The sequence below is a fragment of the Elephas maximus genome, chromosome 6, assembly GCF_024166365.1.
Source record: "Elephas maximus indicus isolate mEleMax1 chromosome 6, mEleMax1 primary haplotype, whole genome shotgun sequence".
In the NCBI taxonomy this organism is placed as follows: domain Eukaryota; kingdom Metazoa; phylum Chordata; class Mammalia; order Proboscidea; family Elephantidae; genus Elephas; species Elephas maximus.
In genome coordinates, this window is record NC_064824.1 from 96,021,868 (window position 1) to 96,040,597 (window position 18,730).

Sequence of the window (18,730 nt, forward strand, 5' to 3'; positions counted from 1 at the left end):
TGAAGGAATGAAAAAAAATGATTCTCAACATGATTGGAAACAAAAATAATTTCTAGAAAGGAAGTCAGCCTTAAGGGGAAACTGTTTTTGAAGTATAACAGGAGAATAGTAAAGTAAAAAAATAAAAAGCACTTTAGTCATTGGGTAGCACTTTTGAAACTTCTTTCCACATGAAGGTTCTTTTTACTGGAAAAATCATATGCTGCTTAAAATAGCCAAGTATAAAAAATTTATATTAAAAGATTTTAATAAAAAGACTTAATTTAATTGCAAGGAGGAGATTATTATATGGTTAATTTGTTTTGCCAACATTCTTAAAATAGTTTAAAGCTCTCTACTATTCAAAGGTTTATGACAGAAACTCATATAACACTACTACAGATCCCAAAGTATCCTTAACGAAAAAACAGACAATTTTATTTTTTTCAACTGTATACATTGCCATTCACCTGAAGTCAAAACAAACAAACAAAAAAAACCCCCCAAAAAACCAAACCCGTTGCTGTAGAGTCGATTCTGACTCATAGTGACCCTATAGGACAGGGTAGGACCACAGGACTTCCAAGGAGTGGCTGGTGGATTCCAACTGCTGATCTTTTGGTTAATAGCTGAATGCTTAACCACTGCGTCACCGGGGCTCCTGAGGTCAAGAACAATTTAAAATGGACCAGTTGTAATGAGTGTTTACTACGTTTTACCGTTTATAGGAAGTACGGTACACTCGTCAAAATTGGGTTCCAATCTTGCTTCTACTACCCACTAGAGACTCAGCCTTGGGCAAGTTACTTGACTTCTTCAAGTTTTAATTTTCTCCTCCATAAAATTGAGCTAATAATAGTACTTATTTCATAGGCTTGCTATGAGTGTTGAATGGGATAATCTTTGTAGAACCCTTAACACAATGCCTGGCCAATTGCACAAAATAAATGTGTTTATGTGCATATATTATAAAACAGGGTTGGGAGTAGTAATAGGAAGGAAGTGATTCTACCACCACTCCCATTATTTACAAAATGAGCTCTGATCACATTTCAGATTCTAGGTAACAGAGGCTTGAAAAGATTTTTCAATCATAACGCAGGATGCATATGAAAACTCTCAAAAGGGAAGTGGACTATTTAGTTTGTAGATCACTCTGACCGCTGGCCTCTTTCTTCTGTCCACTTGTCTTATGATGGTTTACTTCTTAAAAGTGTTTTTAATAGAGAAAAATTCCTTTTCTCCTTCATGCTCAAAGATGAGCATGGTGTAAGCAGCTTCTGGGTAAATCTGGCTAGAAAGACAGCAGACTCTGACCCAGTGTGACTCATTTGATTATTCACAGTGCTTTTGTGTCTGTCATTTTTCACATCCTCTTTTGTAGGATGGGCTGTGAACTCCTAGACGGCAGAAATAAAATCTTTGAAGTTCACTACTACCTGTTAACGTGCCCGGAAGATTATTAAGTACCCATTATATTTATTAAGTGCCTACTACACAGCATCAAGATTGGAAGAAGATTCATTAACAACTTGCAATATGCAGACGACAAAACTTTGATTCCTAAAAGCAAAGAGGGCTTGAAGCACTTACTGATGAAGATCAAAGACTACAACCTTCAGTATGGATTACACCTCAACATAAAAAGACAAAAATACAACTGGACCAATAAGCAGCATCACGATAAACGTAGAAAATATTGAAGCTGTAAAGAATTTAATTTTACTTGGATTCACAATCAATGCCCATGGAAGCTGCAGTCAAGAAATCAAATGACATATTGACTGGGCAAATCTGCTGCCAAAGACCTCTTTTAAGCACAGATGTCCCTTTAAGGTGTGCCTGACCCAAGTCATGCTATTTTCAATCTCTTCATATGCATGCCAAAGCTGGACAGTGAATAAGGAAGACCAGAGAAGAATTGATGCCTTTGAATTACAGTGTTGGTGAGGAATACTCAATATTCTCTGGACTGCCAGAAGAATGAACAAATCTTTCTGGGAAGAAGTACAGCCAGAGTGCTTCTTAGAAGTGAGGATGGAGAGACTTCATCTTACATACTTTGGACGTTATCAGGAGCACCCAATCCCTGGAGAAGGACATCATGCTTGTTAAAGTAGAGGGTCAGCAAAAGACACGAAGACCCTCAATGAGATGGACTGACACAGCCGCTGCAACGATGTGCTCAAGCATAGCAATGATTGTGAGGATGGTGCAGGACTGGGCAGTGTTTCCTTCTTTTGTACATAGGGTCGTTATAAATTGGAATCAACTCAACGGCACCGAACAACATATTCCAGGCACTGATGGAGGTGTTGTATACACAAAGATGATAAAACGTGGCCTCTGCTCTAAAGAAACTTGTGGTTTAATGGGGGGAAGATAGACTTATAAACAGATAATTTCAATATAATTTGGAACTGCTGAGATAGAAGTATGCATAGGATACTATAGAAACCCAAAGAGGGGTCTCTAACTCAGGTTAAGGTTTAGAGAAAAGTTCTTAGAGGATATCTGAGCTGTCTTGCAGAATAAGTATGTGTAAGATAGATAAAGAAAGGAAGGAAGTATGTGCCAGGTGGAGAGAAAAGCATGAGCAAAGTCATGAAACAGTATGGCATATCTAGGGAACATGTAGCAGTTCGGAATTATTGGGACAAATGTTAAAAAAAAGCTAAGCTGTAAGGGAGGCAAGAACCAAGTTGTAATGGGCCTTGTATGCCAAAGGGAATTTGGACTTTACTATGTAGATAACAAGGAGTCAAGTAGGAGTTTGAAGCAGGTGAGTAACATCAGTTTGCATTTTGGATGGGTCTCTGCCTGCTTTGAGGAGGATGGTTTTAACAGGAACAAGAGTGGAGGGAGACCAGACAGCAGGTTACTGTAATAGTTCAGTTGAGAGCTGATGACTGACTTAATGAATGAACGTATTATGTGATGCATCAGTAAGTCCTTAAATAATTTCTTTAAAGTATCTCAACAATTTCATTAATTCACAGACCGACCTCTAAATAGGTATTTTTTTCTCTCTAAAATCCAAGAAAATAAAATTTTATTTGACCTGTAACAATATTTCAGAAATACATTTCCGTGTGTCAATATGATACAATTCCCGCTATTTTCACACTTATATAGGATTTCATTGTATTAATATAAGGCATAACAAGTAACACTGATTACTTTTACACAATTTGGATTATTTCCTAAATATTTAGATTATACTTTATAAATGGTTAAAGGGAACAGTTTACATTTAAGGAAATCAGAAAGTAATTAGCAGAGAAAATGCATTCTAATAACTAAATAACATATTCATATTATTTATATAAACATGTAGTTGTCCATAAAGCTTTTAAAGATATTTTATACTTTTTCCTTTAAAACTTCATTTTGCACAGTAAACTTTTGTTGGTTATCACATGTATTTATCCCATTCTATTGCCTTCCTTTAATGCCTGTACATTTTTATATAACAACTTTTACTCACAGAATTTTCACCTCTCCACCTTGCCGTTAAGAATAATTTACATTTTTTTCATATAGTATATTTCTCCTTTTAAAACAAATGTTCTATTTTTTAAAGCTTTTTAAAAAATCCCTTAACTTTTTTCCATCTGGAAATTGTTGCAATATAAAGGGTAAGATGCTGTCTCCCATCTTGATACCCAATTGATACAGCCACGTTTGTTTTCATAATCTTTTACCAATTATGTTTCCCCAGACTTGTATATGTTGAGGACTTACAGTAATAAGTATAAATTTTTGGAATAAATGTTTTCTATCATCAGTAATTTTTCTTCTATCAAAATATACTTGTTTGTTGCCAATGGTGGATTTCAGGGGCAGTTTTCATCTATTTAGCAGGATCCCTGGTGGTGCAGTGGCTAATGTGCTTGGCTACTAACCAAACGGTTGATAGTATGAATCCATCAGCCACTTGGAGGGAAAAAGATGTGACAGTCTGCTTCCATAAAGATTTACCGCCATGGAAACCCTATGGTGCAGTTCTACTGTCCTACAGGATTGCTAGGAGTCAGAATTGATTTGATGACAGTGGGTTTCATTTGTTTGTTTTTTTCAGCTCTCTTTAGCCAATAAACAGTTCTGACTGTAATTGGGGTCTCCCCAAGTGCAGGCTGGTATGCACCTGGAGATGTATGGCCAAATTCTTGTTCATGCTCTAGTATGGGCTCACTCAGTCTCTGAATGAATGAATGATCTTATGAAGATATTCCCTATAATTGCTAGCATACTATTCTGAGAGTTACTACACAAGTTTGGATCACCTTACCTGAGTTCACCACAATTACCTAAGAGATAATTATGTATCATCCAATTCATTCCCTACGGAGACAAACCTTTGCATAATAGTAACTTTTAAATTCAATCTATTTTATGTGGCCTTGCTCAAGGAAGTAAATTCAGCAAGAAAACAAGTATTTACTGAGTGCCTACTATATACGTAAGGCCACAGGGGATACAGAGATGAAAAAACAACAGTTTAAACTCTTCAGAACTGACAAACTAGTAAAGGGGGTGGATACTAGTATATCAGGAACTATACATGTTCCCTACATTATTATCTTTAATCTTTTAGTATCATTATTATTTCTTTTAAAGAGAGGTGACTAAGGCTTAGACTTACCCACAGGTACACATTTGGTCTGTGTAACTCTCATTCCAAATCTTCTATTGTTTCTCATTATCCTGTCCAAGCTTTCATGGAAGAAAAATTATAATAAAAACTTATGATATACCAGTTGCTCTTCTCAGTACTTACGTATATGGATTTGTTTAGTCCTTGCAAAGACTCCTTAGGTAGGTACTATTATCATCATGTCAACTTCACATATGAGGGATCAGATGCACAAAGAAGTTAAATAATTTGGTGAAGGTCACACAACCAGTAAGTAGCAAAGTCCATATTTGAACTCAGCAGTCTGGCAGTATTGACCATGCCCGTAACCACTATGCTTACGGCCTCTAAATTAGGGCCACCTAGAAAAAGAAAACCAAAAATTTTGTGAAAAAATTTAAGCATGTACTTTTGGTATTTTTGAGTCTCTAAAGCCCTGGTTAAGTGGTTAAGCAACGGTTAAAAGCTATGGCTGCTAACCAAAAGGCCAGCAGTTTGAATCCACTAGCCACTCTTTGGAAATCCTAAGGGGCGGTTCTACCCTGTCCCGTAGTGCTGCTATGAGTCAGAATTGACTCTACGGCAACAGGTTTTTTTTTTTCTTATAGTCACTTTATTAAATAAACTTAAGATAATTAATAAGGGTCCTTACTTTTAAGAAGGAAATGGTGGGAGGATATTTATTAGCCTTTACTATTTGCTGGGAGCTGAAAAGCAAGAATGGGAAAAAAAATTAGTCCAAACGTGCTGCACACATCTTGTAACTTAACTCAATCTCACTTTCTGAGCCACAATTATCAACAATTTCCTTTTCTTCTGATGCATATTATTTTCATTGTTACGGGATTAAATTCTCTGACCTTACACATTTTTTTTTTTTAACATCTCCAAAGTTTTAGTTTAAAAAAATTTTTTATTGTGGTAAAATAATCCAACATAAAATTTATCATTTTCACCATTTTAAGTGTACAATGTAGTGGCATTAATTATATCCACATTGCTGTGCAGTCACCACTCCATTTCCAAATTTTTTCATCACTCCAAACAGAAACTTTGTGCCCATTAAGCAAAAATTCCCTATTTCTTTCTCCCCCTAGCCCCTGATAACCTCTGATCTATTTTCTGTGTCTACAAACTTGACTATTCCAGAGATATTTCATATAAGTGGAATCATACAATATTTGTTCTTTTGTGCCTGGCTTATTTCACTTAGCATAATGTTTTTTTTTTTTAATAATTTTTATTGAGCTTTAAGTGAACGTTTACAAATCAAGTCAGTCTGTCACGTATAAGCTTATATACACCTTACTCCATACTCCCACTTACTCTCCCCCTAATGAGTCAGCCCTTCCGGTCTCTCCTTTCATAACAATTTTGCCAGTTTCTAATCCTCTCTACCCTCCCATCTCCCCTCCAGACAGGAGATGCCAACACAGTCTCAAGTGTCCACCTGATACAAGTAGCTCACTCTTCATCAACATCTCTCACCAACCCATTGTCCAGTCCCTTCCATGTCTGATGAGTTGTCTTCGGGAATAGTTCCTGTCCTGGGCCAACAGAAGGTTTGGGGACCATGACCGCCGGGATTCCTCTAGTCTCAGTCAGACCATTAAGTCTGGTCTTTTTATGAGAATTTCGGGTCTGCATCCCACTGATCTCCTGCTCCCTCAGGGGTTCTCTGTTGTGCTCCCTCTCAGGGCAGTCATCAGTTGTGGCCGGACACCATCTAGTTCTTCTGGTCTCAGGATGATGTAAGTCTCTAGTTCATGTGGCCCTTTCTGTCTCTTGGGCTCATAGTTGTCCTGTGACCTTGGTATTCTTCATTCTCCTTTGATCCAGGTGGGTAGCATAATGTTTTTTGAGGTTCATTCATGTTGTAGCATGTATCAGAATATTTATGGTTGAATAATATTCTACTGGAGTCCTAGTGGTGCAGTGTTTAACAGCTTGGCTACTAACCAAAAGGTGCAGAACTGCAGAGTTCAAATCCACCAGCTGCTTCTTGAAAACCCTATGGGGGCAGTTCTACTCTATCCTATAGGGTTGCTATGAGTCAGAACTGACTAGACAGCACCTAACAACAACAATAGTCTACTGTACAGACATACCACATTTTGTTTATCCATTCATCTGTTGTGGGTCACTTGGGTTGTTTCCATGTTTTGGTTGTTGTGAATAATGCTGCAATGAACATTGGTAAACAAGTATCTGAGTCCCTGAGTTCAAGTTTTTTGGGCATCTACCTAGGAGTGGAAATGTGGGTCATATGGTAACTCTTTGTTTAACTTTTTGAGGAACCACCAAACGTTTCTACAGCAGTGGCACCATTTTATATTGCTACTACAATGGAGGAGGGTTCCAATTTCTCTACATCCTCACCAACCCTCGTTATTTTCCAATTTTATTATAGCCATCTATTAGGTGTGAAAGGAGCCCTTTCACAATTAAGGGTTGGTGGTATGAGCCCACTAGCTGCGGGAGGTAAGACCTGGTGATCAGCTCCCATAAAGATTACAGCCTAGGAAACCCTATGGGGCAGTTCTACTCTGTCCTATATGGTTGCTATGAGTTGGAATTGACTTGAAGGCACATAACAGCAATAATAATTGGTGTGAAGTGGTATCTAATTGTGGTTTTGATTTGCATTTCCCTAACGACTAATGGGAAACACTGATGGCATAGTGGTTAAGTGCTACGGCTGCTAACTAAAAGGTCAGCAGCTCCAATCCATCAGGAGCTCCTTAGAAACTCTATGGGGTAGTTCTACTCTGTCCTATAGGGTCACTGTGAGTCAGAATCAACTCGATGGCAATGGGTTTGGTTTTGGTTTTAGAGTGACTAATGATGTTGAGTATCTTTTCATGTGCTTATTGGCCATTTCTTTTTTTCTAAATTTTTTTATTGAACTTTAGATGAAGGTTTATAGAACTAGTTTCTCATCAAACAATACACACATTGTTGTGCGACACTGGTTAACAACCGCACATATCAACACTCTCCCTTTGAACCCTGGGTTCCCTATTACCAGCTTTCCTGTTCCCTCTTACCTTCCAGTCTCTGCCTCAGGGCTGGTGTGCCCTTTAGTCTTGCTTTGTTCCATGGGTCTGTTCAACTCGTGGCTGAAGTGTGAACCTCAGGAGTGGCCTCATTACTGAGCTGAAAGGGTGTCTGCGGTCCATACTCTCAGGGTTTCTCCACTATCTATCAGGCCAGAAAGTCTGGTCTTTCTTTTTGAGTTAGAATTTTGTTCTACATTTTTCTCCAGCTCTGTTCAGTACCCTCTATTGTGATCCCTGTCAGAGCAGTCACCATCTCGTTGTACTGGACTCAGTCTGGCGGAGGCTGTGATAGATGTGGTTCATTAGTCCTTCAGACTAATCTTTCCCTTGTGTCTTTAGTTTTCTTCATTATTCCTTGCTCCTGAAGGTCTGAGACCAGTGGAGTATCCTAGATGGCTGCTCAAGGGCTTTTAAGACCCCAGACGCTACTCACCAAAGTAGAATGCAGAACATATTCTTTATAAACTCTGTCATGCCAATTGAGCTAGATGGTCCCTGAGATTATTGGCCATTTCTATTGGCTATTTCTGTATCTTCTTTGGAGAAGCGTCTAGTTAAGTCCTTTGCCCACTTTTTAATGGTGTTGTTCGTCTTTTTGTTGTTGAGTTGTAGGAGTTCTTTATATATTCTGCATATTAAACCTTTAATAGATTTATTAGACAAAATATAAGTAGGCACTTTTATAGGCAAAGAAACACATATAGCTAATAAATATATGAAGAGATGCTAAACTTCACTTGTGACCAGGGAAAGGCAAATCAAAGATAACTTTGTAAAAAAAATTGTGGTTAAATACATTGTCCTGGATTGAATTATTGCCCTCCCCCTCCAAATGTGTGTATCAATTTGGCTGGGCCTTGATTTCCCATATTGTGTGGTCGTCCTCCATTTTGTGATTGTAATTTTACGTTAAAGACTATTAGAGTGGAATTGTAACACCTTTACCTAGGTCACATTCCTGATCCTCAAGAGATAAAAAGGAAAGGGAAGCAACCAGAGAGTGGGGACCTAATACCACCAAGAATGAAGCACTGGGAGCAGAGCATGTCCTTTAAACCAGGGGTTCCTGCAGAGAGAAGCAACTAGTCCAGGGGAAGATTGACAAGAAAGACCTTCTTCCAGAGCCAACAGAGAGTGAAAGCCTTCCCCTGGAGCTGATGCCCTGAATTTGGACTTCTAGCCAACTACACTGTGAGAAAACAAATTTCTCTTTGTTGAAACTATTCACTTGTGGTATTTCTGTTACAGCAGCACTAGATGACTAACACATATATATAACATACAATTTGTCATTTTAAGCATTTAAAGTATACAATTCAGCAGCATTAAGTACATTCACAACGTTGTACAATCATCACTACTACCTAGTTCCAGAATTTTTTCTCACCCCTAAAGGTAACCAAGGAGGCCTGGTGGCGCAGTGGTTAAGTACTCAGCTGCTAACTGAAAGGTCAGTGGTTTGAACATACCAGCAACTCCACGGGAGAAAGACGTGGCAGTTTGCTTCTGTAAAGATTACCAAAACCAAACCAAATCCACTGATGTCCTGTCAATTCTCACAGTCTTGGAAACCCTATACCAAACCCGTTGCTGTTCAGTCGGTTCCAAATCATAGCGACCCTACAGGGCAATTATAGGGTTACTATGAGTCAGGATTGATTCAAAGGCAATAACGGGTTTGAAAGTAGCCAGGTACCCATTAAACAGTCATTCCCCATTCTCCCTCTTGCATATCCCCTGGCAACCACTAATCTGCTTTCTGTCTCTATAAATTCACCTATTCTGAACATTTCATACACATGGAAGCATACAATATATGGCCTTTTGTGTCTAGTTTCCATGTTGTAGCAATATATCAGTACTTCATTCCTTTTGGTGGCTGAATAATAATTCCATTATTTTGTAATAAACCACATTTTGTTTATCCATTCATCATGATGGACATTTGGGTTGTTTTCACCTTTTGGCTATTGTGAATGCACTATGAACATTAGTGAGATAACATTCTACACCCATTTGACTGATGAAAAATCAAGAAGATGGACAACACCAAATATTGGAGAGGCCTTTTCAAGGGTATGTTGCTGATGGGCATGTAAATTTGTTTAACCATATTGGAAAACAAGTGGGCATTTCCTTGTGAAACTGAACATTCACATTGTCTATAATCCAGTAATTTCACTCCTAGGTATATACCCAAGAGAAACTTTATTACATAGGTACCAGGATACACACACATGAATGTTAATAGTAGTACTGTTCCTAAAAAACTTGAATCCACCCAAATGTGCATCAACAGACATTTCTTTGAAGGAGTTCTGCTGTAAAAGAAAGGGGGGGGGGGAATGAAGCAGTAGTGGGGGGTTGAGTTTTTTTTTTTTTAAGATGGGAGAAAACCAGCATGTTTGTATGCTGCAATATTGACTGACTAGAAAAGGAAAAAAAAAAAAAAGGGTTAGGATTGCTGTAGAACCTGGTTACTCAGACACTTAGCCTCAATTTGTCTCCCAGTTTTGAAGGGTGCTGTGCATACTCTCCAGTTCTAAGTTTTACCTGTCCTTCACTTGCCTCTTAAACTTCTGGATCAAGTACAGCACATCAACTGACTAACCAGAGGATATTTATTTTACCTGTACCTTTCCTATAGAGACTTTGGTCTACCTACCTTTCATATCACCACAGAAGTCAGATCCTACTTACTTATACATATATATATACATATATATGTATATATATGTATATATGTATATATATATGTATATATATATGTATATATATATGTATATATATGTATATATATATGTATATATATATGTATATATATATGTATATATATATATATATATATATATATATATATATATATATATATATATAAAAGAGCCCTGGTGGCACAGTGGTTAAAGTGATCCATTGCTAAGGTCTTTGGTTAGAAACCACTAGTGGCTCTGCCTGGAGAAAGATGTGGCAGTCTGCTTCCATGGAGATTTACAGCCTTGGAAACTATGGAGTTGCCAAGAGTTGGAATTGACTTTACAGCAGTGGGTCATATATATATATACATACACACACATACATACATGTATATAACGCAGAAGCAAAAATACAAAACTCAGAACAGTGGTTACCTCTGGAGGAAGACAGGGATACAAGATAGAAAAGGAGCATCCAGACCTAAGTCACTGATAATCTTCTAGTTTAGTGGTTCTCAAACTTTAGCATGCATCATAATGGCCTGGAGAGCTCGTTAAAGCCTAGGTTGTTGGGCTTTCTCTCCAGAGTTACTCAATCAGTAGGTCTGACATAGGGCCTAAAAGTCTGCATTTCCAACAAGGTCCCAGGCGCTGCTGTTCTGGAGACCACACTCTGAGAATCACTTCTAGTTCTCAGGCTAATAGGTGGGTTCACAGGTATTAATCTTATTATTAAGTGAATATATTTATTAAATTAAATGAAAAAAAAAAAAATGGCCAGGCATAGGCCAAAGATCAGAATCTGTCATGAAACGAGGATTAGTATTAACTCAATGTTGGCCTTCCCTCCACCACAAAAGCTAGGATTCTTTACTAAAAGTAAATGTGAAAAACATCGTTCTAGAAGTTAAGACTATTTAAAAAGAAAATTAACAACGACTTTTGAGCAATAAATTTGAAGATTGAGCCTACCATATATGCACAGTGACAACATACTGTATTACATTCCTCCCAAACAAAAATCAAACCCGTTGCTGTTGAGCTGATTCTAAATCACAGTGACCCTATAGGACAGACTAGAACTGCCCCATAGAGTTTCCAAGGAGCATCTGGTGGATTTGAACTGCCAGCCTTTTGGTTGGCAGACGTAACTCTTAACCACTACATCACCAGGGCTTCCTACATTCCTCCAGTTTTCAATAATCTTTGCCAAGATGAATACCTTCTGCCTGAGGCCAAATCACAAACCTACGATAAAAGAGTTCCCTTATTTTTACAGCCCTTATCCTTCCTGGAAACCCTGGTGGGGTGTAGTGGTTAAGAGCTACCGCTGCTAACCAAAAAGTCGATGGTTCAAATCCACCAGGTGGTCCTTGGAAACTCTATGGGGTGTTTCTACTCTATCCTACAGGGTCGCCATGAGTCGGAATCGACTGGATGGCAATGGGTTCAACGGGTTTCTCCTCCCTGATATGCTCTACGTAATTTTCTTTGTCCTTTTCTTTCGCCCTCTGCAGATTTGAGTGCCCACTAGATAGTGAGTTAAAATTGAGGTAACATTTCGGACTCCTATGTTGGTCCCTCCGTTCCTTCCTCTGAATTGCTGAAGGCATACTCTGGCCTGCAACGTGCCAACCACTAAGGGTGTTTGAAAAATGCTTGATTTATAAAATTCTTGTCCTCAAGCTGCTCAGTCTAGAAGAAGAAACACCTGTAGTCCTCCAGTGGATTCAGACTACAAGGACCCTATAGGACTGAGGAGAACCACCCCAGAGAGTTTCCAAGGAGCGACTGGTGAATTCCAACCGCTGACCTTGTGATTAGCAGCCGAGCTCCTAGCCATTGCGACAACTGGGCTCCAGACATTTTCAGACGCATAAATATAAAATTACAACCCAAAGCAGGAAATACAAGACGTTACAGAAAATTAAAAATATATCTTCTTCCATCGTTTCTCTCAAATCCAGTTCCTCTAAGCCATTTTTCCCGGGAATTCTCACAATTGACCACTTTAACGGCGAAGGACGAACAGGGCACCCCGGCGTGTTAAAGCGCAGAGGGCGGAGGCGCGGGCGGAGCCACAGAGCACAGAGCTCCGTCCGGCTTCATTGGCTTTCGGGCCGGAAGCTGCGGCGCGGCCCTGGCTGCGCATGCGCCCTTCACACGTGCTTCTGGCGCGCTTCGGCTCTGAGCCGGTGTGGGCCGACCAGCAGCATGCTGCGTATTTCAGCCCTGCGGCTGCTAGGATGCACCCGGTCCGGTAGGGTCTCGCTCCTGCAGGAGTCTGCCCCACGGTACTACGGTTCGTGTCCTCTTGGTGCCCGCGACGAGGTCCGCGACGGGCGCGCTTACTTCACGACGCCCATTTTCTACGTGAACGCGGCGCCGCACATAGGGCACCTGTACTCAGCGCTACTAACGGACGCCCTGTGCCGCCACCGTCGTCTCTGGGTTCCCGGTGCCGCCGCCACCCGATTTTCCACTGGCACGGATGAGCACGGCCTGAAGATCCAGCAGGCGGCAGCCGCCGCGGGCCTGGCCCCGGCCGAGCTGTGTGACCGAGTCTCTGCCCAGTTCCAGCAGCTTTTCCGGCAGGCTGGTATCGCCTCCTCCGACTTCATCCGCACTACCGAGGCGCGGCACCGGCTGGCTGTGCAGCATTTCTGGGAGGTGCTGAAGGCCCGGGGTCTGCTCTACAAAGGGCTTTATGAAGGTTGGTACAGCGCCTCAGACGAGTGCTTCCTGCCTGAGGCCAAGATCACCCAGCAGGAGGGCCCATCGGGGGATGCGTGCCCGGTGTCTCTGGAGAGCGGGCACCCGGTGTCCTGGACCAAGGAAGAAAACTACATTTTCAGGCTTTCCCAGTTCCGGGAGCCGCTCCGGCAGTGGCTGCAGGACGACCCTCAGGTCATCACCCCCGAGCCGTTCCATCGCACAGTCCTTCAGTGGCTAGAGGAGGAGCTTCCCGACCTGTCCGTCTCCCGCAGGAGTAGTCACTTGCACTGGGGCATCCCGGTGCCTGGGGATGATTCACAGACCATCTATGTTTGGCTGGATGCCTTGGTCAACTACCTCACTGTAATCGGCTATCCGGATGCTGAGTTCAAATCTTGGTGGCCGGTCACCTGTCATATAATAGGCAAAGACATTCTCAAATTTCATGCCATTTATTGGCCTGCCCTCCTTTTAGGGGCTGGCATGAGTCTTCCACGTCGCATCTGTGTCCACTCCCACTGGACGGTCTGTGGCCAGAAGATGTCCAAGAGCTTGGGCAATGTGGTGGATCCCAGGACTTGCCTTGAACGGTACACTGTGGATGGCTTCCGCTACTTTCTTCTTCGGCAGGGTGTCCCCAACTGGGACTGTGACTACTATGATGAAAAGGTGGTTAAGCTGCTGGACTCCGAGCTGGCAGATGCCTTGGGAGGTCTCTTGAACCGATGCACTGCCCAGAGAATAAATCCTTCTGGGACTTACCCAGCCTTCTGCACTGACTGCTTCCCCAGCAAGTCAGGGTTGGTGGGGCCATCAGTTCGTGCTCAGGCAGAGGATTATGCTCTGGTGAGCACAGTGGCCTCTTTGCCCAAGCAGGTAGCAGACCACTATGATAACTTTCAGATATATAAGGCTCTGGAGGCAGTGTCCAGCTGTGTTCGGCAGACTAATGGCTTTGTCCAGAGGCATGCACCATGGAAGTTGAACTGGGAGAGCCCAGTGGATGCTCCCTGGTTGGGTACTGTACTTCATGTGGCCTTGGAATGTTTGCGAGTCTTTGGAACTTTGCTCCAGCCAGTCACCCCAACTCTAGCTGACAAACTCCTGTCCAGGCTGGGGGTCTCTGCCACAGAGAGGGGACTTGCAGAGCTCCGTTTCTTGCCTCGATTCTATGGACATCCTTGCCCTTTTGAAGGGAGAAGGCTGGGACCTGAAACTGGGCTTTTGTTTCCAAGACTGGACCAGTCCAGGGCTTGGCTAGTGAAAGCCCACAGAACCTAGAAACTCAGTTCTTATTGGCTTGTGATAAAAAAGTAAATGTGTTTTTATATTTTGCATTTTCAGGAAACTTATGCTTGTGTTTTCTTAAAGTGTTGCATCAAGTGAGCACATAAGCTGTGTCCCTGTGAAAAGAGGTTTGTAGCTTTTCAGGTGCTTACCCCCCAGTTCAGTGGCCTGTGCGCATTAACCACTGTCCTTTGCACACCAGTGTCTCTAGGATGTCTTCAGGGGGAAGATCGGATGTCTTCAGGGGGAAGATCGGTTAGAGATGTTGTTAAATACTACTCCTCCTTATTGTGCCCCTTCCAAACTACAATTATGATATTTGCCTAGACTACCTCTTGTGGGTTGTTTTTTCATTGGCCTAGTCTGCTTCTCAGGCAAATTAGTGCAGTGACTCCTTTTATTGAGAGTGTGGGTTGGAGGCTGTGCTTTAGGTCCCTTACCTCAACTTTTACCAGAGTATCTCTTGTTATATATTTGGGTCTCCAGTTAAAACATGTTCTATTATTAAAACTTTAAAAACCAGTGTCCTATACCAGAGGATTTCTGCCCATGTTCATCCCATGCTTTTAATTCTTACAACCATGACTCCCTAATTTTTTGTAATAGTTCAGTGGTTGTGTTCTGTAACATTACAGTTCAACCAGTAGATGGCTCTAGTCTCACACATTTAAACATTGAGGTTTTAGAATGAATTACTTTCTGGGTTCTAATTTTGCAGATCTTTAAATTTTTATTGCTTTTCTTGCAACCACGGCTTTTTTAACAGAAAGCAAAACAGAAACACCATAAAAAAGCCAATCAGAGTCCTCATTTTTTTCAGGCTACTAAAAAATGACGTTTGCTCTACTAAATGTTTAGTAAGCTAACAAGTAAATATATCAAGTCTGAGTATCTATGATAAAACTTTAAAGCTCTCTTGAGGTATTTGGTATGTTTAAAAATTTTAAGCTTCAATAACATTAGGTTACAGGTATGATAAAAAAAATCTGTAAATAGCTCAAAAGGGCAATATTTTCTTCACTCTTACAGTCTTAATTTTGTTATTCACATGCATAATTTACCTTATGATTTTTTGTGAATTTATAATATATTCTATATAACCCAGTAAAATTACTCTATGTAGAATATAGAAATATTGTGTAATAGTTATAATTGTAGATACATTTACTTTCAAGTTTTTACCAATTTTATCTTTTAAGTAATAAAGTTTAAAAGTTTGTAAGTACCTTATTCAGACCTGTTCTGTTGCATTTGTTGAAGGTGATGGTGAAGGGAGGAAATGATCAGTGCTCCAGGAATTTCAAACTGGATTTAGTGATTTCTCCAAGACTCCATAAGAGAACATCACAGAGAAGATGTTAAGGTATCAATTTATACAATGACTATAACACAGTAAGCTAGTGTTACATCTCATAGGTGACTGGACGGCTCAGCCAAAGTTTAAAATGAGAACTTGCCTGGAAATACGCATTCTAAGTATGGTAGGAAGCAGAGAGGACTCTCTATGAAGTAAGCTATTGTGTTACTAGTTCCCTCACATTTATCCTAGGTGCTACCATTCAGCTACAGGTTCCTACCATTGCTTGGAAAATAGTGCTAGGAGGAATTCTAAAGGTGGAGGAGTTTCCACAGATGTTTCTTTAGAGCCTCCCTATTCATAATGGAATCCTGGGCTTTCCATGTGAGATATTACAATTACTTGCTTAAATTACTAGGGTGGATTACTGGGGGATAGGGTGGAGTGTAGTATCTTTTAGGCCTGGATATGGCAGAGACTAGTGAAAGATAGAATGTGTTTACATAGATAAAGGAAAATCAGAGTTGGAAAACCAGTGGGATGTTAACCTCTGCCCCTTGAATTGCCCGTATAGCAGTCTTAGGGTTCCTGTCATGGGCCATGGGTAGAGAGACTGTGTAATCTTTCCCCTTGAGTGATCTTCCCGTGGCCTACTGCTGGTCAGTACTCTGGACCTTGGTTTGCCAGAGGTTGATACTAATGGAGTACTGTTTGTGCAGTGTGTCATTTGTGAAGGTACTTAACTGGCCACCAGAGTATTTGTGGTACCACAGGGCACAAGGAAATAGGGGTACCAGATAGGGTATAAATTACTATGGTAAGGTATTTTGAGTGGAAGAATGTTCTAAGTTCTGACTTCTGAGAACCCATTAGACTCTATAGGAGGCACAAGAGGTAAAACAGATATTTTGTGGGTACTGAGTTGATGTGCTTGTTTTGATCCAGCAGTTTAAGAATGGCAAGTGGAAATAGGTAAAACTTAAAACCAGAGTGCAAGTGCTTCCAAGAGTGGGCATCCTAACCATTTCTGGGAGAAGATAATAAATCTGTAGAGCTCTTAAACTGGTGGACGCCTTGGCCTATCCTGCTGTAGCTATTCAAGGATAACAATTGTATAAGCATACTGTCTATACTATCACTGGACACTTGGCCACCAAACTTTGAAGGTGGCCTTGATGGAAGAAATTCTATTCCCAAGTAGGGTGATTGACTTTCACTGGGGTCAGCTTCTGGGAGAAGTTGGCCAAGTATTGCATTCCCTGGATTTAGGGTTCTTCTGAGAAAGAATCTCCCTGTTTCAGAACTGTTAATACTTATTTGGCATCTTGTAAATCCTTGACCAGTAAGAAGTTTCCCCAAAATAGTATCCTTAAGGCTCGCAAGTATTTATTTTGGAGTATCTCCTGGAGGCAATGTTGCAGGAGGTGATAAAGATGGCCTACATCAGGTTTTCATGAGATATCCTATTAGGAGGGTATTATCAAGATATCAGCTCAGTAGATTCCCATCCTGTCTACGAAGTCATGAAAGAAGTTGTGGGCAATGTGTATGTTAAGTGACACAACTGTATACAAGAGGGCTATTCCACAAGTGAACATCATAGGTTAGGCAACTCAGAAGTCTAACTTTATGAAGAACTGTGACTATATGGAGATCAAGGATAGGCTTGTTGTTGTTAGGTGCTGTCATGTCAGCTCCGACTCATAGTGACCCTATGTACGACAGAATGAAGTACTGCCCGGCCCTGCACCCTCCTCACAGTCCTTGCTACGTTTGAGCCCACTGTAGCCACTGTGTCGGTCCATCTTGTTGAGGGCTTCCCTCTTTTCACTGACACTGTACTTTACCAAGCATGATATCCTTTTTCAGAGATTGTCCTTCCTGATAACATGTCCAAAGTACATAAGACGAAGTCTTGCCATCCTCCCTTCTAAAGAGCACTCTGGCTGTACTTTTTCCAACACAGATTTGTTCATTTGGTATATTCAATATTCTTTGCCAACACCATAATTCAAAGGCCTCAATTCTTCCTAGGTCTTCCTTATTCATTGTCCAGCTTTGGCATGCATATGAGGCAATTGAATATACCATGGCTAGGGTCTAAAAAAAAAAAAAATTTTTTTTTTTTTTTTTTAGGGTCAGGCACACCTTAGTCCTTAAAGTGACATCTTTGATTTTTAACACTTTAAAGAGCTCTTTGGCAGCAAATTTACCCAATACAGTATGTCGTTTGATTTCTTGACAGCTGTTTCCATGGGCATTGATTGTGGATCCAAGTAAAATGAAATCCTTGACAATATTTTCTCCATTTATGATGTTGCTTATTGGTCCAGTTATGAGGATTTTTGTTTTATGTTGAGCTGCTGTAGTGTTTGATCTTTATTAGTAAGTACTTCAAGTCCTCTTCTCTTTCAGCAAGCAAGGTTGTGTCATCTGCATATTGTAGTTTGTTAATGAGTCTTCCTCCAATCCTAATGCCCCATTCTTCTTCATACAGTCCAGTTTCTTGGATTATTTGCTCAGCATATAGACTGTCACCTTTGAATTGTGGTGTTGGTGAAGAATATTGAATATACCACGGACTGCCAAAAGAATGAACAAATCGGTCTTGGAAGAAGTACAACCAGAATGTTCCTTAGAAGCAAGAATGGCGAGACTACATCTTACATACTTTGAACATGTTGTTAGGAGGGATCAGTCCCTGGAGAAGGACATCGTGATTGGTAGAGAGTTATCGAAAAAGAGGAAGACCCTCAATGAGATGAACTGACACAGTGGCTGCAATAATGGGCTCAAGCATAACAATGCTTGTGAGAGTGGCATAGGAGTGGGCAATGTTTCGTTCTGTTGTATCCAGTGTCGTGAGTCAGAGTCGACTTGATGGCACCTAACAACATACAGATTGAATAAATATGGTGAAAAGTTACAACTCTGATGCACACTTTTCCTAATTTTAAACCATGCTGTATTCCCATGTTCCATCTGGATGACTGCCTCTTGGTCTACGCATAGGTTCTGCATGAACAGAATTAAGTGTTCTGGAATTCCCATTCTTCTTGATGTT

At 40.7% G+C, this 18,730-nt stretch overlaps 2 protein-coding genes across 2 annotated transcripts in view; both read left to right on the forward strand.

Annotated features, from left to right (window-relative positions):
* The first annotated feature begins 12,527 nt into the window (after window positions 1-12,527).
* On the forward strand, window positions 12,528-15,718 carry MARS2 (methionyl-tRNA synthetase 2, mitochondrial). The gene is made up of 2 exons (XM_049888899.1): window positions 12,528-14,395; window positions 15,630-15,718. The coding sequence occupies exon 1, from the start codon at window positions 12,582-12,584 to the stop codon at window positions 14,361-14,363; it is 1,782 nt and encodes a 593-aa protein (XP_049744856.1). The 5' UTR covers window positions 12,528-12,581; the 3' UTR covers window positions 14,364-14,395; window positions 15,630-15,718.
* PLCL1 (phospholipase C like 1 (inactive)) overlaps window positions 15,647-18,730 on the forward strand; it is a 499,112-nt gene continuing 496,028 nt past the window's right edge. The window contains exon 1 of the mRNA XM_049888889.1: window positions 15,647-15,732. The gene's annotated coding sequence lies outside the window, so the exon portion shown is untranslated. The remainder of the gene's footprint in view (window positions 15,733-18,730) is intronic.

Coding starts and splice junctions, on each gene's coding strand:
- MARS2 (XM_049888899.1), top strand. CDS start 12,582: ATGCTGCGTATTTCAGCCCTGCGGCTGCTAGGATGCACCCGGTCCGGT.